A 25,503-nucleotide genomic window follows, 5' to 3' on the forward strand; every position below is an offset into this window, starting at 1 on the left:
CAATGCGACTTTCCATGGTGATTCCACATGATGATGTGCGCACTGCTTTCATTGCAAATGATGTTGTAGCTGTAGTCGTACGGAGTTCGTACACAAGATGAATCCCTAAATTTTTTGGACGCGTTATTGTAATCGAATTTTATGCCTTTTCCTGCACATTTCTGCCTAAATACGAACAAATTTTTCTCTCCAGTGGATGGTGTTCCCTGAGCGTGTGGGAACGAGCGATTTGTAAAGATGGCCTTGGTGTGCGCATAGAACGACCCTTTACGGCATCGAGGTACTACGAAGTTATCGTCAGGCCCCTTATTCCTTATTTTTTTGGACGGTTCGTTCAATGACGGTTGCTACCTTTTCCAGCATGACCGCAGCCCGGTATTCATAAAGCACGGGTTGTCGGCTCATTGTTCGAAAAACTTGCTGTGCGCCAGCCTGAGTGGCTTCCATGTGGCGCTGGCCTGAATCATGTATAGAAAATGTGTGGGGCATGCTGAAAAAAAAAAAAAAGAACGCCTGTTGACACGAGTCAACCGCGGCCGCCCTGCGGGCGTGCTGTGGCAGGCGATCGCACAAGACTGGAAGACCCGGCATTCTCGAACTTAGATTATTAACTCTCTCTGCGAGTCGATGCCAACACGCATTAGTAACGTGACCGAAAAGGACGGGTACTTGACATCGTACAAGAGTTTTTTTTTTCTACATGCCCCGTAGCATTTCTGTATGGGTGTTATGAATGAATTTGTCCGGAGAGTCATTGCACCCGATTATTCCTAATTTTTCAAGCGGTAACCGCTGTCGAGGCGTGGTGGCTTGGGCCTTGCGCTGCTAAAAGCGGGGACGTGCGATTAAACCACGGCCGCCGCAGAACCGCAGAAATGTCCATGTGCTGTCACTTTATGCGTGCAACATAATAACGTGGTCTTTGGCCAAGGGTTAAATTTTTTCTCTTACAGTGCCGGAGCACTCGTGCTGGCGGTGCCTGCAAAACGTGGAAGTGCGATCAAAAGAAAAGGTCAAAGCAGTAAAGAGCAGCAGTCAATGAAAAAAAAATAACCGTCGTCGCAACCCGTAAATCACAGTGATGCCAGCCGAAAGGCACGCGACTGATAACAGTTGTCTTGATATACTGCTCTCGAGACAGACGCACGTAGGCATGGCTGCCGAAGAGCGCATCGCGTTAAAAAGGAAGAGATAGAGAGAGAGAGAAAATATTGGTGCCGAGGGAGAAAAATAGACAGGTCATGGATTATGGGAGGGATGCGTATTGGGCGTAGCGCTGCTGTCGATTGTCTGCGGTTGTGTCTCGAGGGGGTTGTTGGCCACGCGCTCGCGTGGTCCGTAAACTTTCGCGCTCGACTGTACACCACAGAGTGGGCGTTATGAGAAATTCCCGAGGTACCAAAAATATCGTGTTTAGCTCCAAACTGTAGGCAATGTGCAAAAAATAAACATGCAATTAAAAATATTCAGATCCGTAATCCGCTATTTACAGCCACGTATGGTTTGCCACATCCGATATTATAAGCGGAAAGGTGTTCCGCGGTATAAGCCGAATATGTTTCGGTTCTACCAGAGCAACGTGTAGCGAGTATTCTGGCATTGAACGCACTTATGCGGTGTAAGCATAGCACATCACATGTCACGAGTAGTAGTATAGAAGGCGATCGATGCGTTTATTATGCCTCTTAGTAATAATAAAAAAAAAGGTCATGAAGGCGCGTCGCCATTTTCACGCGCGCTTTCATCTGACCATATTCTGGCCATCGATCGGCTGGAAGGCGGTCTCATCGGCGATGGTCTGCAATATCCACTCCTTGTAGACGCTGACGGGCACGTAGATTCCCGGCATGCCCTGGGCGCAGCCGACACCGTGCGACACGATTCCCACCTGGATGTAGCGGTGCCCCTTGCGGAACATCACAGCAGAGCCAGAGTCACCCTGCGCACGTATAGTAGAAGCAACTGCCGCCTCGGAATGGTCGAAAAGTACTGCGGTTCCATCTAGTGAAAACCCCCCATACGGACGCCTGTTTCAAGGCCTCACGCCACCTTTTGACACTGCAACCACACAAGCGCGGCGCGTGGACCACGCGTTGACGATCGCGTATTCAAATTAAGTACCAAATTACCGCTGTTGCGCGCGGAATTGGCTCAAATTTCAAATGGCAGTGCGTGTGACCTTTCGCTCCAGGGACCAGTGCTTTCTGGCGGAGAATCAAGTTCACACGCATACCTCTTATACGTCAGACACAGCAGTGACAACAAAGGCACAACGACACAGACAAAGCGCGATCATTCTTTGCCACGAACAAAACAGCTGCGAAGTCGAAGCGGCTCCGCATAAGGCGTGCGAGACACGCCTCAGTTTATCTTAACTGGGTCACACTGTGCGGCGCCGCCTTCAAGACAAACCGGCAGGGCAGCGTATCCCGTTCCGTCGATAGCTCAGTTGGTAGAGCGGTGGACTGTAGAGGTTTCACCCAAAGCGGACATCCATAGGTCGCTGGTTCGAATCCGGCTCGACGGAGTTTTTTTTTTTTTGCGAAGAGTACAAAAGAGAAAAAAAAGAGTGGGATCGACGAGTGAGGTGCCCAACATAGTCACGAATTATTGCACGCGACTTCGTTATCCCAGTTAAAAATAAGTACGCCGAACCTTCACTGGAGATGCGCAACGCAACAAGGAAGAAAATAACAGGGGAAATACAGGTGCATAGCTCTTATGCGATGATTATTCATGTATGCCAATGGCCGAAACGCGTCATATGTGTGAGGCGTCTACTGTAGATGCGCTTCTCTCTCGCCCTTCCCTCTGGACACGTTGCGCCATCTAGCGCCACCGCGTGGTCTTTTGCATGGCCTCCGAGATACGTGGCGTGCCAGGGCCCCGTGTGAACACTGCGAAATTATCCTTCCCTTGCCAACGCGATAAAAGAGTTGATTTGTTGCTCTTGAGGAACCCGTGTGACGCGGCTTCAATACCGCCCAGCAAATTTTAAACGATCTTTTTTTAAATGAAGAGCACTGTGAACGAAGTTAGGTCCACATTTTCATGCGAAGGCATCAAAGGGTCCATTCAGTGAACAAACAGCCGTCTGTCAACTGGAGCAGCGAAACGGCACCTAAATTCCCATTGGCTGTGGCGCCACATCTCGACGGAGCAGAGCCGCCCGAAGGGAACGTCTGCTGCCGCCCCAGGTGTTGCGTGCGGGGAGAAAGGGCATCGCTGCGACACCACATCATCTTCGCTTTCACTCTCGGAAGCTTGTGTTATCCGCGCGTTCCTTGTCCGCGCAAGCTCTTGCCGACGTTCTAACTTCGCCTCGGCAATAGCTTAAAGGAATAAATGTATAAAAAACAATGCATTCGAAATGAAAAACGCTGGCGGTAGTGAGTTTATAAATTACGACCCCACGCTCTCAAGTCGAGCCAAGTCGATCCACTGGTTAAGTAGCGACAACCGCCTTTTCCCCTCACACCAAATCCGGTTCCGGCATTTCCGCTTCCGGCATTTCCGCTTCCGGCATGTCCGGTTTTAAGATTTCCGGTTCCGGCGTTTACGCTTCCTGGAGTTGCGCTGCGAGAATTTCCACTGTGATTGCAGACGATGGTGAGACGCCCGTGCTTAGCAACCGGTGCTAATTTGAGTAGCTCGCTCTAGCCATTCCACCAAGCGTCATTCGTGTGCATCTACGTGCTTGTTTGCGTACGCTGCGCCCGCAAGCTTTGCCTGTCGTCCCCTTTCTCTGACAAAGTGCAGAGAGCCATGGGCTGGGGCACAACACACGAACATAATTCGCCGTACACATCTGCTCGCGTCACAACCTAACACAATTCGCCGTAAACCTTTGCACACGTTACAACACGCGCGCACGCACCAATTCACTGCACACCTCCACTCATATCGCACAAGAAAAGCACACTTGTTTTCACCATGTCACTGAATGCCCTCCACGCAAATTTGAACTTGTTATATTTCATAGCTTCACGTCATTGCAGTTCTTCACGCAGTGCACACACTTGGGACGTTCGTTACCTTCGATCTGCCGTACGAGACAAGTTCAACCTCAGAATCAACAGCATAAACTCTATGCGTCTGCCGTACAAATTGGCGTCGCGAACTCCTTCACTAAAGTCCCTCCATACGTGCTGGCTGGAGGGGATGTATGCTTCAAAACAAGAATTCAAAGGGGACAAGCTGTTGTATTCCGCTGAAGTAGTAGTTTGCGGTCGCTGTTTTCCAAATGCACGAAAAACGGGAGCGGTCTCCAAGCACCCAGGCACTACATTCCACTGTACGTTGTCTCTCGTGGCACAACTTGTCGCAGGTTGACGCGAAGCAGCGAACACGACCAGATCGCCGATTACAGTAAGCGGTGGTTCTTGGATGGAATCGCATTAACAGTTTCAACCGCAGCTGGTGCAATTAAAGCCTCTCCGTAGACGCGAAAGTAAACAACGCTAAAAAAACATATGGTCACTTCCACTCGGAACAGGAAGCTGAAGCTACGTAAGTTCCGCTTGACGCCGGAAGCTGAGGGGGTGAGTGGGAGAGGAGCGTGGAGGAGGAGGGCAGGTTGGCGGTACTTAACCTGGTCGGCGGTGACGCGTGGATGTAGGGGCTTTAGTGCAAACCAGCGCCTCCTAGATAGCAAACCTGTGCACTATGCTTTATGACGTCATATTACTTGAACCACCGTTTCCATTGCCAAGCCTGGCGTGTCGAAAGCGACGACGTCAAAGTCACGGCGGCTTACTCTGGAGCGTCCCCGTTAGATTCTATGGCACTCGGGCAAGGGAGCATGACGTCACGGACGGAAGCTGTGCTATCTAGGAAGCGCTGGCGAAGCGTTTCAACGCACCCGCTTGCCGGCAAGGAGTTCATAACTCCAAGGACCGCTCAGTGGCATTCAATCGGACATCAATGCTTTCGCATTCACAACTCATCAGAAGTGATTATGTATCTTCGGTTTTTTTTAGACTTCACGACACTACCTTCGTGATCTCCGCACATTTTTATAATGCGCCATCTTCGGAATCGGCCCACGTTTTCTGTTAGTTAGACAGCCAAAAAGAAAACTGGTCCGACAATGGAAAAAAATGCTATTGGCATTAAATGAGGCGGCGCTTGTGTGGTAAATGGGACGTAATTCCTCGGCCCCGCTATGGGCGAACGCCGAAAGGGAAAGTTTTCAGACGCTAGACGAGGCAAAAGGAGATAGTGTCTACGTTGGCAGTGAGGCTCGCCGGCTAGCAACATGGCGAATATGCATTCAGGTTACTCCTATCTTCTTTATTAATAAAGGAGCTAGAAAAAATTATTGCGATGCAACTATCCACGGCCGTCGCGTCAAAACGTCCAGTATTTAAGCAAGATTTTCGATGCTGCCTGGTGAAGGCCTCCTTTAAAGCTAGGGAAGATACATTGACTAAGCAATTTTTGCGGAATTGCTGTTACCGCAACGGCACTTATATTTTAAAATGACTCGTAGCAGTAATTAGGCAACTAACTATGAAATTAACAAGTAATATACTTTAAAGAAATGGTCAGGCGATTGATTTTACTGGAAGACGTGCTTGAGGCTCGCAATTCGATGAAGTCATAGCTGGTTCCAGACATCTAGCGAAACCTGATGTTTCTGATTTCTACGGCGTAGTTAGTTCCGCCTAATTTTACCCAGAAACACGAAATCGAATGGTCGAAGAGCGCTAGTGCGACGCGTTTAGCAGAGGCCCGCGAGTGACGTCACTGCTTAGGCCTCACCATCGGGCCAACACGAAGTGAGCGAGATCGCGGCTTGACGAGCATGCTCGTTATACCACGCAGAAGCGTACCTTGTCTATTGTAGGGCTTTTGTGCGACCCCGGCCGATTATGAAGATCATGAAAGACTTAACGGCGCTCCATGCCGCAAGACACGCAGCTGGTTCTCGTTCCTGATTGGGTGACGCTGCGCTACGCGGAATTGTCGAGGCGAAATGTGTGGGTGCAGTTATGGCATCCTCGACAAATCGCGCTGGTGCGCGCCGGGGCGCCATCATGCGCCGTTTTATCCTATCATCATCGCACCAGGGCGGCGCGGTGCGCACAGGTGCGATTTGCCGAATTCGCCATTAGTTTTTGATTAGGGCGCGAATGCAGGTACGTGGTACTCTGCAATTGCGGCGACGAGAAAGGAGGGAACCTGGGCAAGTCATGTAATGTACAGGACAGATAACCGATGGATAACTAGTCCTACACAACATGCACTAAGGGAACGTAAACGCAGTCGAAGGGCAAGATATTAGGTGACGTAGTGAGATTATTAAAGTTTGCGATATGGGGATGAGTTTGCTTGACGAGGGCCAGCGTCAACAGTGCCATTGGGGCAGATACTTTTCAGCTGACTTAGGTGCATGAGCACGGTATGATCATGATACTGAAGTGTTTAATAAAATCAGTCATAGCTATAGGCTGACAATTTGCTCACGTGCTTTGGAGGACGTTTTCGTTCTTTGCGAGGGTAGGGGGGGGATGCAGTGAAACCGCTTCGTATCTTTCACTTACTTGGCAAGCGTCTGTGTCTTCTCCGTAGGCGCACATCATGCTGGACTTGTTGAACTTGTATGACTGCAGCTTCTGCTCGCACACGGACTGCTGCAGTATTTGCAGCTTCGTGTAGCGCAGCCTATCCGAGGGTCCCCGGCCTGTTTGGTAGTGTGAAGGGTGAGGCGAATATTGTGACCGCAGGTTAAAAAACAGCTGCAGTGCTGAAGTTAGTTCGGGAAGTCATAAAACTTCGCGGTCGTCCTCAGCAGGAGGAACATAAACTAAAGGATAGGTGTTATCGGTGAAAGAAATTGCGACTGAATTGCGCATTCTATAGACTTTGATCATGCTGCGACGTTCGCAGTAAGCTGTGTGACAGCGCATTTTGTTACTCTCAAATAAGGGACAACAATGCATCTGTGTGTATACTTTGTATAAATTTTTTTTGTCAACCGATCTTCGGACGGTGTTTGGTATAAAAAAAAATAAAGCTACCATCTTACTTAAAACACGTTGGCGGGCTGGTTGGATAGAATCCATGATAGACTGTATAAGCGCGACTGAACGAGGACGTAGAAAGAAACAGACACACAGAGAAGCGCTGTCTCTGTGTGTCTGTTTCTTTCTACGTCCTCGTTCAGTCGCGTTTATACACTCTACCATCTTACAATGGAAAAGCAGCAAAAGATGCGCCATGCTCGAAGCCGCTGCACTCACTGCTCTTTTGAACTCCCCAGCCGGCCACAGTGACGGTCCTGCCGGTCAGGTCACCGAGATCGAAGTTGAGGCAGACAGGCCTGAGCTGGGCGCCAAAATCGAACGCCCGGGGCACCCTGAGTACGGCGATGTCGTCGTGGTACTCGTCCTCGGAGAAGCGTGGGTGCAGAGCCACTGCAGCGATTTGTGTCTTGGTCGCGTACTTCGACGTCGTGTCCGCTGCGCCGTATATGCCTTCGATCTTCGGTATCAACTTGTGGTTCCTGCGTGCGGTGTTGTGCGTCTGGCCATTACAGGAAATCGTATCCGTAAGGTCGGAAGAATAAACGTAAATCGTTGACTTACTCACATGATGTAAGCATAGGGCTCACTCACACTATATAGCTTACCAAAATCCGAATAAAACGCGCCCACTCAGACTCGGACGCCCTGAGATCTGGTCCAGCCTGCCTCTCGTATAGGTTGGCTCAAAGTGAACTCAGGGGAAGCTCATTATGGACTCAGTCATCGTGAAGTCACTCGGACTCGGACGCACCGAGATCCGGTCAGGCCTGACTCACTCGGGCTCGTGCTCATCGAAAACATTTGCCAGTTTCGGAAAAACGTTGGCAAGGACATCAAGGTAAATTTTAGCGTTGCGCTCGAGCTATCAGAGGGTGCGGTCGCGTACAGCTAGAACACCGTTCTGGCGTGTGAGACTCTGGAGAGCTCATCGTGGCCTTGTTTTACGGCAATATGAATTTCGCTGATGCTCGAGGTGCCGAAACGCTGTCACCGCCGCCGTTCAGGCCACCGTTGAGGTGGCCCTCTTGACAGCGCATATGGGGCTCACGCGCGGAGAGCTAGCTCGATGGTCTCCACAGACGCGGAGTGCGTTTGACTCCAAAAGCGACGAAAGGAAGGGGACGACCAAAGCTTTAGGACGACATGCATGGTCAATTTAATCGACTCTGCGACAGAGCCAGGACAGTGTTCTGCCTTTCGCATCTGTCACGATCGAGCGTTGTGTGCGCGATTACTGTAAGAATCACTCTGCTTTTCAATAAAGAGCTTTCTCTCTCGCTCTCTCTCTCTCCTCACACTGCAAACACACTGCTTTCCTGCAGAGCTGCTGTGTGTGTGCTTTGGTCCGAGCAGGACGGACAAACGGCAAGAGAGAGAGACAAAAGGGAAGGAAAGGCAAGGAGGTTAGCCAGTGTAAATACCGGCTGGCTACCCTGTGCTGGGGAAAGGGGTAAAGGGAATAAAAGGAGAAGGAAGAGAGAAGAAAAAAAACAAGAAAAATGCACACCGTAACGCGATGTTACGCGCAACAATAGTCAAAGGCGTTCGCACAATTCACATGTCCTTAAGAACTTGAGCAAAGCCCTTAAGGCCTTGAGTGCCGAAACCCGTCTGGACCAGTGTCCTAGAACTTTCTCTTCTGTGAAGGGGCGATTGTCCAGTTTTTCGAGCACGGTCACGAGCACTTTTCTTTGCATATTGTAACGTGGACAATCACAAAGGAGGTGCGCAATCGTCTCTTCGCAGCCGCAGGTGTCGCAAGCAGGGCTGTCGGCCATTCCAATGCGGAAGGAATAGGAGTTCGTGAATGCCACTCCGAGCCATAGGCGGCACAGAAGTGTTGCCTCCGCTCGTGGCAACCCTGGTGGAAGACGGAGTTGCAAACTTGGATCCAATCTGTGAAGACATGTGTTCGTGAATTCACTGGTGTTGCACAGAGTTCGCGTAAGCTCGCGTGCGAGGGAGCGAAGAATTGTGGCTGCATCTGTTCTTGACAGCGGTATGGGTACAATCTGGGCACCATCATAGGCCGACCGAGCAGCATCATCTGCACTGTCATTTCCCGAAATTCCGCAGTGACCCGGTATCCACTGGTAGATGTCCCTTTTCGATAGCTTAATGGTGGAGTAGTCGGATGTCTGCGACTAATTGTACATTTGGTCCGTAGTTGAAAGGGGACAGTAGACACTGGAGAGCTGCCTTTGAATCACAAAAGATGGACCATGAATGTGGTGATTTGGGACCTATAAACTCCAGAGCAGCACGGATAGCTGCGAGTTATGCAGCCGTCGATGATGTAACGTGAGACGTCTTGAATTTGATAGTGACAGATTGAGCGGGAAGTACCACTGCTCCAGCTGAACTTTTAGAGGAGACAAACGGCAAGATATGGTAACGTTATCTAATATTATTTGACTCGGTGTCGACTGACGCCGACGGTGTTACGTCGGTCGTCTCACCTCCTGCGCCATGGAGGTGCAACGCCTCCAACGTCACTGGCGGCGCTGCTCACCCCGACAGCGTTTTGAGACGCCTGGCAACGGCCAGGGTGCTGTTTCTTCAGCCCAGCAGTGGTTGTCCTGCGCTGCGTCGCGCTGCATCACGCTAACATGTCGCACCCGCCTATAGTTAGAAAACAATCTGAGGAGTTAGAGCTCAATAATAGAGCTTGCCGTCGCTGTCAGTGCTACGAAATTCTGGCGAAACTTCCGTAATTTTTTTCCTTCTTTCACTTTCTGTCCCAGCCTTCCTTCGCTAAAGGGGGTTCGATCCCGCCCGTGACGGCTGCATTTCGCTGGAGGGGAAGTACAAGAACGCCCGCGCACTTACATTTAAGTGAACCTTAAAGAATCCCACGTGCAGTGTCAGAACTACTTTGGAGAACACCCCCCCCCCCCCCCCCCCCCCCCCCGATGGCGTGCCTCGTAATCGGATCGCACAGTTTTGGCATGTAAAACCCAAAACGAATCTGTTTTCTCCTTCAAAAGGAAACGAGGTCATGAAATACTTTCAAATATAAAGAAATTTAATTTAACTTTCTACAAAACAGACGCTGCTAGGCTGTACTTTAGACTATTCCCGGCGCTCAAACTGTAGAAAACTTCATGCCTGTAGGAACACGGCCGCGCTTTAACGCTGGACCATGCAGTGTGCGGCTGCGTTGGAGCCGGCCCTGGTAGGAATAACACGTAGAGGGGCCTTCGTAACACCTTGTTGAGGGCTGGCTAGTTGGTTCATCTTAAGAAGTATGCTCTGTGTCTCTATATACTTGTGTCTGTGTGTTTTTGTATCAGACGCGCTGTTATAGTATAGTTGAGGGGCCCTTGTGAAATTTTTCACAACAGCAAATAATTGTTTCTTTTCAAAAATATCAGTTGAACATTATAACTCCTGATCTGTTTCATTAACATTAGTTTAATAGGCATACGTTACTGACGGAATTGTTAGCGATGAATTGCTACATATTACAGTTTGCTCTAATCTTGATGAACAGCTTTCACAAAAGTGATGAAGCTGGGATGAACACCTTCGACGGTTGAGTAATGTAGAATTGCCATGTAAAACATAATGCAGGGTTGCCATCCAAAGTATTGCTTTACATCTTCTATGTATACCGAGGACAACTTTTTGTGACAATGGAAGGAAAGCTAGCGAAGACAAGCGCGCACAAGTAAGAGCACTTCTGAAAAAAATTCCCACATCCTCATAGCGTTAGCTTAAGCTGAGAAACAGAAAACGTAAATATATTGTTTACAGCAAGAAAATAAGACAGAATCAACCACAGAGCGTTAAGTCGATGATTTATTTTCCTGTTTTTCTTTTCCCGCGTTTGGGCAAATGAGAAGCCATCACCCGTTCAAGTTGCAATCCGTTTCAAGAAAGGAAAAGTGCCGCGAAACGCTGCCGGACTACTTGGCGCAGGAAGACGTGTGCGGCAACTCCGCCCCTGTGGCTCTTTCCCTTGATTATCGCAGATAGTTCACGAGTATCGAGAAAACCGAAACTAAGATGCGCGATTCGCTATAAGGCTCGTCGTCACATGCTTTCACTCATGAACATAGAACGGCCGACTGTGAGGTTACACACACACACACACACACACACACACACACACACACACACACACACACACACACACACACACACACACACAGACACACACACACACATATATATATATATACACATATATCTATCCATATGTATATATATATATATATATATATATATATATATATATATATATATATATATATATATATATATATATATATATATATATATATATATATAGCACTCACTGTCTCACACTCATGTGTGCACCCACACTCATCGCTACTCACTCATGTCTTTACTCGCACCTATTAATACCCACAGACGCTACCTCTTGCTCATATCAGCGTGCGCTCCCATTCACCCACAATCACTCCCTGTTCAACTCACCAGCACTCATCGATTCTCACCTCGACAGACACCCTTCTTCACTCTTTCTTACACCTTTGAAAAGAACGTGGAGTGGGTATGAGTCAGCGTACACGTCGGTGTGTATTTACTGGCGGGTTAGTCCATAAGTGTCCGCAATAAACGGACAGTCTGCTTAGTTAGGACGTTTAAAGAATACGCCCCTCCCCCTTCCGCCGCCCTCCATCTTTTCTACCTGCCGCGGCTGATCAGCGGCGATGGTCGTTTTGCCGCGGAATACGTAGCCTGCTTGTGTGCGCGTTGACGATACGCTAAAGTGAAGAATAGGCAGTTAGTAAATTACGCTTTCATAATACCAAAACAGCCACTGCTTCCGTGAGTGGAGATGCGGTGTATACGTGTGAAAACACGCAACAACGGGCAGGTGGTCGTGCCATCTTAATAAAGATCCCACTCCAGCTCACTGTGACGTCACAGATTTTTGACGGCGTCTGATTGGATCTAGTTAACAGTTAATTGTCGAAAATGCCGTACATTGTATACTAAAGGAGGCAGAGATAGAAGTTGGCAAGTTTCGATAACTACTGCGCCGAAAGGAGCGGCCCAAGTGCGAGAAAACAGTCTGAAATCCGTGACGTCACGCTGACGAGCTGCCGCTGAGGTTCAGGGTGGGGCGGGGGGACTTTAAAAGTAAGTGTGGCCATCATTTTCTCCTCCATAGTAATCAACCCGCTAGCGCGAAATGAGGAAAAATGGAGTTTAGAAAGAATAGTTTGCAAGTCTAAACTTACTCAGTGCGTTCTATACTTAGTGACCCATTAGGCAACCTCAAATGCTCAAAATTAACTCACAGTACTCCAGTACGGTTTCGTTGAGACGTGAACATTCAACCAACAATAATCAATCCCACCTTTCTGGCATGCACGTTCATGCTCACTAATGATACGCGGCGGCAGCTTCGAGCAATAGGCATGCGGTGGCGACCACAAGATCGGTGGGAACGAGCTCGGCAGCGCATGACTGCCACCATCGCCTCTTTGTCTCGCTTTTGCTTAGGAGCTCCCCTTTCGGTGCAGGATCACCATCCCTAGGTTTCTTCTACGCGACGAGCGCTTTTCCTTTATCTCGAAGGAGTATGCACACGTGATTTTCTAGTTCCTAGAAGCTCTATACGTAGCACAGGCTTTTCACACGTAAAAAGGATGGCGGCAAAATATATCTTGAGTTGGTGCTTTAAGAGACGCTAAAGGAAAACATTAACATCATGACGCGTACTCAACATGTGTACCGGCACTGGTTCGGAGAAATAAGTGTTATATGACGAGTAATTTATGGTGCTCTTAGGCTTGTCAGTGTTTCGTGTGGAATACAGAGGCTTTGAACCTTCACAACGCGCGAAAAAAAGTGAGGCAACCTTTCGCGACCCGGCAGAACCGCGACACAATTACTAGCGAAGCTGTTTACTTCGAGCAGTGGTAATAAATGTTTCAGTTGCCTGTAATTAAATCACACACTTCAAAACTTTGCCCGCATATGAAGCATTGCCTGCATGTAATGCTTTGCAGCGCTTCATAAGGAGTACTTACGTAGGCAGTTTTCCAACCGCACACAATTTGCTTCGCCTAAAAGTTCGCCACAGTGCGGATTTCCCCTTCCCCCCTCCCCCACACTTCAGTATTGGCTTAATGTGACCATCTTCAGAGTTCTTGCAGGGCCGTGGCTTCAAATAGACGTTAGTCGTAAATCATTGCACTTAGGGAGCTCTTTATGGCCTGCATACGTAATTTACTGCAAAGGCAGTTTTCGGTACGCTCACTTTAAAGTTTACCTGCACATTACCCATATGGTACCCTTTATTTCCAGCAAATATAAACCAGGTATACCTTGTTCATTCCACCGAGGAAATAAGAAAGAAAAATAAGAGGGTTCAGTAATTATTTGTGACGCTTTTAACTGGGCCGTGAACCTGAAAGCTTTTTCACAAATTGCATTAGAATGCAGCACACACACACACACACTTTTTTTTTCTGATAAATGTAAACATGGGTGTAGCCGGCAGTTACTTTAGGGCATTTCGAAGCATAGGCTATGCCGGCCGTACTACACTTTCTAACACTTAGTTAAGATTTTTTTTTTTTTGCTAATGTTGTATTCGATTCACACCCGCCGTGGTTGCTCAGTGGCTATGGTGTTAGGCTGCTGGCACGAGGTCGCGGGATCGAATCCCGGCCACGGCGGCCGCATTTCGATGGGGGCGAAATGCGAAAACACCCGTGTACTTAGATTTAGGCGCACGTTAAAGAACCCCAGGTGGTCGAAATTTCCGGAGTCCTCCACTACGGCGTGCCTCATAATCAGAAAGTGGTTTTGGCACGTAAAACCCCATAATTTAATTAATTTGATTCACAGCTATGTAACTTGCCACAGAGATTTGCCGTATCTTTCAACCATTAATAATAGTCAGTAATACCATTACCTGCCCCTTACTGTCACCAAGCAAAGGTTGTGTCAAGATATTGCCCATGGTAATAACGGGCAATACCCATTACCTAGCCCTTGCTGTCATCAAACAGATGTCAAGATATTATTCTTGATAATAATCATACCTGGCCCTTACTCTCACAAAACATAAAGACGCTACCTTGTTTATTTCACCGAGGACACCAGGCGAACGTCATATCATGCATAAAAAATGCAGGGAAGGAAAGGGTTCAGTAAGTATTTGTAATGTTAATTCTAAAGCCAAGAGCGCAAAAATTCCGGGCCCCATTTGAGTCAGCATGCGCCGCATTTCTGCAGAATTGAATATTTTTTTAACGCGGTGTTCTACAGCGATATAGGAAGTTGTAGCTGAAAACGTCAGCGAGATATTTTTGAGCGCTAGCTAAATGATTTGTTTTAGAAAGCCAGTAATTTATGTGCGCGCGTTCAACTTGGCACACAGATTAGCGATAGTCCTTGCTCTCAGCTCACTGAACTTGGTCTTGCAGGCATTTGTAGTAAAGCCAGGGCAACCGGCAAAATTTCTTGCTACTTGTAAAACATACTCATTAAGCTCCGGAGCGCTTACATAGGTAATTTATTCCGAAAGCCATAATTAACCCACCCAATTTGAATTTTGCGCGCATATTATCCAGCACCTTTTGCTTAGTTTCTTCGAATATAAACGACGTGGCTTGTATAGTTAATCGAGGACACTGCAGAGACAAAGTTTATTGCATGTTACCAAGCGTAAAAAAAGAAAAAGAAAACGAGCGTTTAGTAATTATTTATGGCGCTTTTGTACAAGCCAGAAATACAGGATTTTCGCCACACAGTACACCTAACACTCCCGCTATGTTCACTGAATTTGGTGTATTTTGCAGTTGCTTTATCTTACTTGGAAACAACGGTGGATATTGGAAGATAACGGTGGATAACGGAAGCCTGACTTTCTGGAACGCTTGGTAAGTAAACTTCTACAAAGGCTATAAATAACCTACATAGATTAAGCGCTTATTGTTCATGATTCACAACATGCTTTCTAGCTTACAGAAATATGCACACTGTGACTCGCATAGTTAAGCGATGAAAAAAGGCAAAGAAAACGACGTGCCTTTATTAATGCATAATATTTGGGCGAAGACGAGTATTGAATAATTTTAAAACATATAATAAACATAAACACCTCAAACCTCATTTGCTGTGAATACTAAATTTTAGTATTCTCAGGCAAGCAGAGAAAAATTTTTGAGCCTTTCATATAGCGCTTCTACACGGCCACATAACGACGGTTTCGCAGTTGTCATTTAACCCTTAATTGATTCGTAAAATTCACAATTTGCCCGCATATTACCGCTATCGTTCATCACATTTTCTCCAAATTTAAACTTCATGAGTTATGCATCTTTCTTTCGGAAAATCATCGAAACCGGCCATATAACTATTTAGAGCATTCATGTAGTCGCATTAACAGCTTCACTGTAAAAATTAAGCAGACCCCACGCACTGTAGGAGTCGGCGAAAGCGAAGTTTTCGCGAACCCGCAAAGTCAAAACGGCCCATATGCATTACGACGAAAGACGCCCTGCAGATTCCGGCAACGAAAGCGTCCTTCAGCGCCAATGATGGCCCTCGCACAGGAACCAGAACTTCAAGAATCAAGGCGAGTTGAATCACGTGACGCGACGTGCTCGACCACGGCAGCGCTGAAACGCTGGCGTTACATTGCGGCCCGGGTTCGACTTTCTCGAAACACGCCGCAGAGACACGCAGCGAATTTCGAATATATATATATATATATATATATATTAATTTGGCACAATTTACACGAATTGTGAGAGCACGTCATTTTGGCTTCGTGCGTTCCTGAGAAGTCGATTGGGATTAGATTATCTCTAAAGTGCAGGAAGAGGCTAAGGAAGAATCGGCTAAACGAAACTCGGTACTGTCATGTGAGCCCTCCTCTGACGAAAAAAAAAAGCCATTGTTGGTAAATTTAAGACCGATTATCGTAATGTTGCAAAACGACACGTTCAAGGCTGAGCTTTGCATAGGGAACTCCGATCTGAACGAAATGACTACGGTGAAATTGTTTTGGGCCGTGTCCGCTTGTATTCCTCGTAGCACGATAGCTTTACCTGACGACGCAATGGCCGGCAGTGAGGATGTGCCACCGTGTGATGACAGCGCCTCCGCAGGTTGCTGGAGACGATCCGTTGAGGTAGACCAGAAGCCGCACCTGTGGGTCATTTTCGTCTATTAATGTTATTATATAAGTCATTATAAGTTGCACGCGAAAAACACACCACGTGTAGTTTTCGTACACTCTTCGTGATGCTCCATTGCGCACTGTAGACGAAACGAAGTGTCTCGGTTTGTACTTCGACAAAAGGATGTGCTTTTCCTCGCACGTTTGATGTATGAAACAACGTGTCCTTCGCGCTCTTGGCACTGTTTGTCGAATAACGCATGAATTCAACTCGCCGACTGCTTTTCTGAAATTGTATTCTTCTGTCTGCCTTCCGCTGTTAGAGGATGTTTCTGCAACTTGGGATCGGAACGTGCAAATGTTATTCTCACGTCATCGAACGTGTTCATAATAAATTTAGAGTATCCGCTTTGAAGCACGGCTTTTGCCATTCTAGCGACCTTAGTCCAGCCCTTTCAGATGTGCTTAACTTGGACCTCTGAAATCAAGACGTCTTAAACGGACATTTTGTTATTTTATAAGGCGGTACATATCCAATAGTATACATTGCCCCAAGATTCTCGATCATGTACAATTTTCTGGACCGCACAAAGTGTACCAAGCGGCATTCCGCGTTTTCTGCATGACCTTGTTGCACCAGTCGCTGTCCTATGGCTCGATTTCATAAAACACGTAGGGCCTGTATTGACGCATTTCTGAGTGCATTGCCTGTGTTCTGTACACGTGAAAATAATCACGTTGCATGATTGACTTACTTTATCGCCCTCCTTCTCATCTTCTTTTTCCCTGTTTGTTTCCATACCTCAAATTGTTTTGCACTACAGCAACGAGGAAACTATCGAACACATTCATTTCCATTGTCCCCTATGCAGCGCGCACAGGCAGTTACTTGAGACCGCACTGGCGCCTCTTGACGACTTTGTCGTCACCACCACGAGACACCACAAGACAGTAAAGACTTGAAATTTTTGCGTTCGACTGGCCTGTTAGAGAGACTATAAATCTCACGGACGTTCCCAACCTCCTCTATTTATTTTTAGTGCTTTTGCTCTTTCTCTCCTCAATTTTTTCCCTCTGTCACCTCCCCTTTACCTTCCACTGAGCAGGGTAGGAAATCTGAATCTCATCCGGTTTCCCTCCCTGCCTTTCTCACCCCTTTCATCTCTGGCTCTCTCAAATTGTTTTGTTTACCACATTTGCTATTTCTGCACATTGTGTTTTGTGCATCACTTTTTAAGGTCACCAGAAGAAAGGCTCTTTAGGTGCTGCTGGTCACTGCATAAACGCTTGATTGCTTGCTTTACTGGTTTATTATCGCTACAATATAACAGAAATCAAAGATTCTGCGTTGAGAACTAGAGCAATAACTCTTATTTCGATTTATAAGAACGTGAAATATAACTTTTCTGCAAACGGTGACACCTCTGTTAATATTCTGCCCTTGATTTTCATTGCAGCTAAGCTGCATTGAGTGTTAATCGCATTGGTATATAAACTTCCTTTATAAGCTCGCAAGCGCAAGCCTTCAAAAGTGCATTCATAGGCACAGGGCCCTGTTTTCATGCTTCCTCTCTGACGACACTGCGGTACGTTATCTGTTACCTGCGATAATTTTTTTTTCTGTCCTCTAAAGTTGTTTTCTCTACCACATTTGTATTTTCTATGCATGGTGTCTTGTGTAATGCTATTTAGGTGCACGAGTACAAAGACTCTGTATCTGTTTGTGGGCACTTCAATGAACATTTGATGGATTGATTGATTGATTGATTGATTGATTGATTGTTATACTCACCATCCAGGGGAACATCCCCTGACTGGCGCGCATCCCGTTGATCACCCTGGTCTCGAAGAACACACCGCATTCTATAAAGCCCGCAGTGCGAACTGGACTTCGTGAAGAGGTCTACAGCACTTAAAGAAAGACACACTAAAAAAAACAAGTGTCAAGTTCAGCAACGTCGCTACGCCACTTTTAATTGCCTTATTGGGAGATGAACCGCCTTTACTGATAGTTAGCTCTCGTGTTAAGCTACAAAACGTGACGTTGGAGTGCAACGTTTCCTACCCCGTGTAGTTTTGTCGCGTACGTATATGTGTAATTGTATGATTCTTTAATTACGTGTTACACCGTGAATGTCATAATCTTTATTTGAAGGTACCTGATGTGTGAGAGTTCCTGACGCCTTATCTGCGGGGCTTCTTTTTGCGAACAATTACATTGTTTGAGAAAAATGACAGGACCAAGATGGAACTGAACGAAGTGCAAGGTTTACCAATGAAAAAAAAAAAAACTCACAAGGACGGCGCACTTAAAATTATTCATCAATGATATTAATATGATGGGTGCAGAACAATTTTGTAATTAGGGATGATTTGGCGCAATGTCAGGGCATTTAGCGTCCTTATTGTCACCTCCATCCCTTACAACCGCCAAGTATAAGTTGTATGCCTGCCTGAATGGAATTCATTCTGTTAAGGTAGGCCTAAAGTTTATGCACGTTGCTTATCCACACTTTGATTTATTGTGTCTACATGAATTCAATGCAGTCATTAAGGTAGACATATTAAACAATTGTGATGACGAGGGTGACGTAACTCCAGGCTAGTTCCTCGCGTCGCCTTAGAATGAGGTAGCATTGCCTGGAGGAGGCAAATAAATTGTTCTTGTTGTATAACTATAAAACTGCACTAATCATAGCCTACAAATTGACGGACGAACGTTTGTTTGTAGGCTTTTCCTGCATGAAAGTGTCGCAATTATGAAGGAGCAATATCTGTAAGTAATGGTAGTAATTAGAGGCATGGCTGAAGAACGCGAAATAATGCTAAGTCTCCATTTTTCTCACTAAAAATCAAAAACACAATAATTATTTTGAGTGAACAAATACTAGGGAGCTAACTACGCACTGAGTCCCCCTGCTCGTGCTACTTCCAAGTATCGGTTTATGGTTTGAAGTAATGGATAAGATCGGTTTGGGGTTTTACGTGATGTAGTGATGCCGCTTACAGTACCTTTGGTACTGAGATGCCGGCGTTGTAAACTTAGTGCTTCTGTTTCTGAAATTCACCAATTTCGGGAGAAAGAGGGGGAGAAAAGGCACAAAAAGAAAGACGGGCGATCACGCCGCCTTGAATATACCACACCAGCTCGCTTTGACGTGATGAATTGTGACGGCGCTAGTTTATTATAAAGCTCCCCAAAACAACAAAAGTGAAAAAAAAAATTGGAGGACGCTTAAGCTTCGCCTTCAAGAGTGGAACGCGACAGCGTTCCCGTCGACCCGCCAAGGGGTGTAAGACAATGGGCTACGGCGCAGCGACTACGCGCCCCGCATCGGACGCGGTGAGCGTCGAGCAACGCAGCGTTTGGCGCGACAACGAAATGTGCGCCTGAGCAAGCGACGCACGCCTGAGCCTTAGAAACAGCTCGTTTCTAAGGCAACACCGCGTTCACTAGAGGCGCTTTTGTACCGCTTTGAAGCATCGAATATCCTCTTTGAGTGCCTTTTAAATATGTACAGTCTCTCGAAGCGATGTAATATTATTTTTCTGCACCAAATGACCTACTTTGTACGCGTTTGAGTGGTGTTGAAATCAAGGTAATAAAAAAAAAAAAAAAAACTCGTGGCTCAGTGGTAACGTCTCCGTCTCACACTCCGGAGACCCTGGTTCGATTCCCACCCAGCCCATCTTGGAAGTTGCTTTTTATTTATGAAGTGCCTGCCGTGATTTATCGCTCACGGCCAACGCCGCGGACGCCGACGCCGACACCGACGCCGACGACACCGGCTTTTCTGCGACACGAGCTCCTTAACGCTATCGCATTAAAAATCTGCCTCCATTCCGCCCTGTGTAGTAGGATATACAGCGATGCTGTTGCTGATGTCAGACGACGTTTACACAAGTACCACTATCACAAGCAACATACGTCACGTGCGCACAAGCATGCGTTGAAGTGCATCATGCATACTAATTCTTCTTGGCCCTCCATCAAGCGCAAGTGCCTTATTGAACTAAATGAATTCTTGAATGTTAACTGCGTCACAAAAGGCGTTAAGTACGACTTACGCGCAAGCTGCAAACACCTCAGATTTGAATTGTTATTAGAATATACGAGAAAACCCAAATCTTTTACGCAGAGACTGAAAGACAAAGCCCTATCCCCGCTGCCGTTTGTGGTCTGTCTCAGTGGCCGCTAGGTGACCGAGTCAATTTACATGCAATTGAGCGTGGATGGTTCGCGTATGAAATCGGCGAAACTATGTTCGTCGCCGCGAGGGAAGCGAGTGTCAGTGGAGGAAGGCGCCTGGAGGTGGAGAAGAGAATCGCCGCGTTCGCGTTCCTTTCCGTTTGTGCTTCGACGCCACGGTGGTCGCTGTGCATGTTCGCGGCGTCTCTTCTTTGCATGTGTAGCAGTAAGCGCTTTCCCTGTGGCACACCAGGCGTTGTATCGTCGATATCAATGTGGCATCCGCGACCGTGTTCGTGTCCTTTCCGTTTGCGGTTCGACGCGGTGGTGCTTGCTGTACATGTTCGCGGCGTCCATACGCTTGCGACTAACTGGCGCTCACGAAGTGAAACGTCACTTTGACTTTCTGAGCAGTGTGTGCCGTAATGTCAATTACAGGTCGCAGCATGCGCTGCGCGACATACGCATCAGGCAGAGCCCACGCATCAAGGACAGACACATCTTCTGCACGCGCTTGTCAAGCGAGTGCGGAAGTGGGTTGAAGTGCCGCATTCATCGTCATTCTAGTAGCTAGGCCCTCCGTCTAGCTCAAGTGCGTTATTGCAGAAGCTGAATTTCTCAAAGTAAAATGCGCCACAATATTTGCAAAGCACGATTTACATATGATAGCATCGCATTGTAATTCGTATATACGAGAAAACATATTTCTTTTACGCGGAAACTAAAAAAAAAGCAATTTCGCGGCTGCCGTTTGCTTTGCAGTCAGCACAAATCGAAAAAATTGGGACCAACTAGTGTCTATCAGCTTCGCTGTAAAACAGAGAAAGAAAGAATGAAACCTTCTTGCCTACGGGGATGATAAAAAAATTTTGTCTTTTGGGATGCGGGCTCCTGCTTTTGTATATCGAATGAAAGAACATAAACTTACGGCCGACTGAGATGATATCCATCACGTTTCGAACATGTGGACGTCCAACGTCAGAGCATGCAACAGCATGAAGCATGACTAAAGGAACGCGCTTTGCGCCCGCAGCTTCGTCCGGCAAGTTAAGTTAAGCTGCGATCCCGACCTCGCGAATCAGAGTGATTTTCTTGGCACTGCCTTTTCAACCACTTAAAACGCGGCCGGAGATGACAGAGCTATGGAAGACTATAACGGCTGTATGGCGGGCTGGACCTGAATGGGTTTTGCTATTTTGTTGTCGGTGTTGTTGTCGCTGTGAAAAAAAAAAAGAAGAGGGGTTAAGTGCCTCGTCGCGCTTTCTTTGGAAGAACGCGGTGTGAATCGCAAGTGGAATCACACTGGGGCGCTTCCTGCGGGATGAAAGGCAAGGGAGTAGAAGCCCACAAAGGGAGTGAGTGGTAAATCTCGGCTTTCCTTTGATCTGGTCGGGGAAATGTGCGGCTGATGCCGCACACGCGTTCTCATATACAATATAGAGGGCGTGAATTCATCTTCTGCAAGACGTCTTACAGCTTTCACTGCTGCCTCTTCTTTAGACGTGAACCCTTGCCCTTATATTTCCGGAGACTTTTCCGACATTGAGAGACTGGATGGGGCCAGAGGCTTCCAGGCAGATCTCTCAGCCCTGACCTTTAAGTAACAAAAGCTTTTTGACCTCCCGTACAAAAAAAAGCTCAAAGAAAAAAAATACTAAAAACATAAATGTAAAAAAATGAATAAAAAGAAGGAATTTCCAGTGGTTTCATCGTGGCAGCTCGAAAATACAACGCGGGAGCGCATTTAAAAGGGTTTTCGTCCATACGAGATATCTGTCGTGGGCCGGGTGCCTTCACTAATATCTCCGAAATTGCGATCGGCTGGCATATACTTTTCCATAGAGTACTGTAACGTAAGGACTTTTCTGGTGAACACGCATTTAAACTTTTGTTTATGACGTAATGCCTACTCATGAGGTATGAGCATATCAAACAATTGCTCTTGTCACTGGAGCAGAAAGCGAAGAAAAGTTCTTCCACATGCGTAGGTGGAATGAAATCTTAATGCTTTCTTGGTACTAAAAAGAACTGTTGCTATGAAATCTTAATGCTTTCTTAGTACTAAAAAGAAGTGTTGCTCAACTTACGTTTTTCGTTTTGAAACTCTGCCGCAGTAAGAGTCTGCAATACAAGAAAGGAGCTCTTTAGGCACTATTGGACCCAGTAAAACACTAATATGCTCCATCGTTCACATTGGGCGTAGGAGGTGACACAACAATTGCGGATTTTTCTTTCAAAAATACTTCGCGCTGTTGTTTCTACATTTTTGGCTGGTGTCTTCGTGGCTGTTTGCCGCGATGTCTCAAAGACCGAATGCCGTACAGGAAACGTCACCGCTATTTAATGTAAAAAGAAATCTTGGATCCCCTTGTTCTTCCCTCTCAATGCAGACTATAGAGGGCGTTGAAATAGGTGATGCATTTTTCTTACACTTTGTACCCTTTGTATCAGTGTTATCGCACTTTGTATTTTAATACCGTGAATAAGTTTTGGACAGAGCAGATGCAGCGGCGTGAGTCTTGAATCCATTGCACAAGTTCCTACACTTTCGGAAGGAGACACCGACGTGTCTGCCAGTGAACCTCGAATAAACCTCTTGCAAAAGAAGCCGACGAGATATTGTTTTCAAGACGTTAGAGGCTCGTTTATGTTCTCTAGGTGATGCATCCATAAACTGATTTGTCAGGTTATCCGGTCCCAGTGGATACTTCGCTATTGGCAGAACGAACGCCTATCGATGGTATCGCGTATCGCCTGTTCCGTGCCGACATGTGTCGTGCCGACGATTCCTTTTGCGAGTTTGCGACCAATAAAGACCATGGTCTCTTTAGGAGTCAATATTTAGCAGGAAATGCTACACGCGAGCACATACGCGTGTTCTCCACATTGACACATACTTTCTCGCTACCTGGTCATGACGTATTTGAAAATATCGGCACATAAAAAAGAAAACTATGTTCTGTGTCCCCACCCATTCTGTGCAAACAGTCCAGAATCAGCGCGGGATTCCAGAAGCCGTCAAGCGACTGATATTAAAGCAGCCGCCGCGGCGTGGGGGGCAGGACGCATTACAATGTATCGCTCGAGATCGATCAAATGTGGCACGCGCGCATCTTTTTTCTTTTTTCTTTTTGAGAAGCTCCAGCAACCAATCTGAAAACGCTTCCCAACGATATTCTTCCACCGGGGACAAATGTAAGTGCGTATAAAAAGGAGCCTTCTGTGTACTCACCGATACGCTCAGCAATATGACGGCCAAAGTGACGCAGGATCGAACCGCTTCGCGCACCACGTGCCCAGCATCGGCAATTCCGCCCACCATTGACGTCGCCGCAGGTGGATCGGTGCGTTGACCTGTCATGTCGCTTCCCCTGGCGACTTCGTTTGGCGTTTCCTTTGTGCCGGCAGGCGGTCGGGAGCTGCGAGAAAAAGGAGCGCCTTCATGTCTCCGTCTTGTCGGCCACTTCCGACCTCGCGCCGCTTCTTTGCTCGGGGCTGACTTTCTTTCTCGAGTCCCGTGGCTTTCACGCGTAAACGATGACGGGTGAAGGCAGCTAACGAGGCAATACAGTGGCTTTTTCCCCCAGACCCCGCCTTCTATACTAATCAGCGTTCCCTAACGAATAATGCGCTGCGCGCCCTCTTTTTTTTTCTTTTCTTTTTCGAACGACTCTTGTTTAGCGCGTGCCGCAGCTGTTTCGAGGGCTTATAAATACGTCCGGCAAAGAGGGTTAACGGACAGCCAATCCGTGTTACGCTATAGCCTCTGGGTCACATTTCGGCCTATTTCCTGCGCGACTTCTGTCGTGTTCGCGGTGCGTATGCGAATATGTTACCCAGCGCCAGGAGCAGCGCGTGTCAAGACTACCGGAGCACGCAGCATTAGCGCTCGAAGTTTTGGCAGGCTGTGAGTGCGAGGAAGCCGTTTTTACGTTGTCGCCCTTTTAACGCGCCGGCGCGGCCGGGCAGCATTGGGATGTTAACAGGGCGCGTATGTTAAAAAGGTGATCCAGCCAACGCGGCCGGAACGCTACCCGGCAGCGTTGGCTCAGGCAATGCGCCGTCATACAGTTCTGTAACGTGAGAACTTTTCTTTTGAACACGCCTTTAAACTTTTGGTTATTACCTCGTGTCCGATAAAAGAGATATGATATAATATGATATGAGATGAGATACCAGGCCAAACGTTCGATTCCCTGCCGCGACGGTTTACATACCAGTGGAGGAGGACTGAAAAAAAAACAAACAAACAAAGAGAAAGATACCCCTCGTGCATCCTGATTCGGGTGAACGCCAAAGAACAAAAGTTATCGAAATTATTGCGAAGACCTCCACTGTAGCGTCATCCAAAGCTTAACTAAGAGCTCGAGACACAGAGGCAGCTTAGAGACTTTACGTAAGTTAATTATAAACATTCAGTTTCAGAGTCCGCTTACGCGACTTCTTCCCGAAGAAGGACTGGCACGCATTTATTATGAAAGAAAAAGAAATGCACGCAGACAGAGACGAAGCTGAAACGAACTGTCCTTGTGTTTTTGCGGTCTGCGCTTTTAGTTTAGCCATGCAGCAGGTCTCAGCAGGAGGAAGCAGGAATACAGGGAGGTTAGACAGTTCTCAGACCTGCTGCCTACCCGGTGTTGGGGAAAGTGCTCGGCCAGTGTCCCCGGACCCTTTCATCCGACAAAAGTTAGAAATATCTGGAAAAGGTGAATTAACTCTCGACTCAAGGTTAGAAGAAAGCTACTTGACCCAAGAAACGCAGGTCAGGATGGTGAGAAACTCACAAAACATACCGAGAACGCGTCCCGACTTTATCTGCGTGGGAGCATAGCCAGCTGCGACGTCTTTCCTAGACGTTCCATTCAAGCTGCCAGACACAAATGCAGTCAGCAAGACGTTCTGTTCACTATTTCCTGAGTAGAATGTGTGGATGACGGATGATGTGTGGATTACGGGTGATGTAATCATTCCTGATTACATCACCCATAACACCTGTGTCCAAGGATGACGCTACTTTCGGGTTGTGCAGAGATTACCGATTGATAAACCGACAGACGTGCTTCCACTTCGTATGCGCCGGATCGATGACATAACCAGTGAAACTGGAGGATGTGAGGGCTTTTCGCATTCGATCTCTGCGAACGTTATTGGCAAGTTTTTCTCCAAGAAGAATA

General features: G+C 47.1%; 1 protein-coding gene and 1 non-coding gene across 2 annotated transcripts; one reads left to right on the forward strand and one right to left on the reverse strand.

Annotated features, from left to right (window-relative positions):
- Positions 1-1,665: 1,665 nt before the first annotated feature.
- LOC142563785 (venom protease-like) lies at positions 1,666-23,742 on the reverse strand. Its single transcript, XM_075674403.1, has 7 exons — positions 23,562-23,742; positions 22,417-22,450; positions 17,933-18,003; positions 16,070-16,170; positions 7,245-7,507; positions 6,546-6,685; positions 1,666-1,939 (listed from the first exon to the last, which is right to left on the reverse strand). The coding sequence occupies exons 1-7, from the start codon at positions 23,688-23,690 to the stop codon at positions 1,742-1,744; spliced, it is 936 nt and encodes a 311-aa protein (XP_075530518.1). The 5' UTR covers positions 23,691-23,742; the 3' UTR covers positions 1,666-1,741.
- On the forward strand, positions 2,435-2,527 carry TRNAY-GUA (transfer RNA tyrosine (anticodon GUA)). Its single transcript has 2 exons — positions 2,435-2,471; positions 2,492-2,527. It is a non-coding gene; the product is annotated as a tRNA-Tyr (tRNA).
- Positions 23,743-25,503: the final 1,761 nt, after the last annotated feature.

This window comes from Dermacentor variabilis, chromosome 11 (genome assembly GCF_050947875.1).
Source record: "Dermacentor variabilis isolate Ectoservices chromosome 11, ASM5094787v1, whole genome shotgun sequence".
NCBI classification, from domain to species: domain Eukaryota; kingdom Metazoa; phylum Arthropoda; class Arachnida; order Ixodida; family Ixodidae; genus Dermacentor; species Dermacentor variabilis.

Bases quoted from the DNA above. Each gene is read 5' to 3' on its own strand.
- LOC142563785 (XM_075674403.1), bottom strand. From the start codon at position 23,690: ATGACAGGTCAACGCACCGATCCACCTGCGGCGACGTCAATGGTGGGC. The intron at 22,451-23,561 runs GTGAGTACACAG...CTTGTATTGCAG, and splicing joins TCATATTGCTGAGCGTATCG to ACTCTTACTGCGGCAGAGTT. The intron at 18,004-22,416 runs GTAAGTTGAGCA...CGGGCTTTATAG, and splicing joins AGAGTTTCAAAACGAAAAAC to AATGCGGTGTGTTCTTCGAG.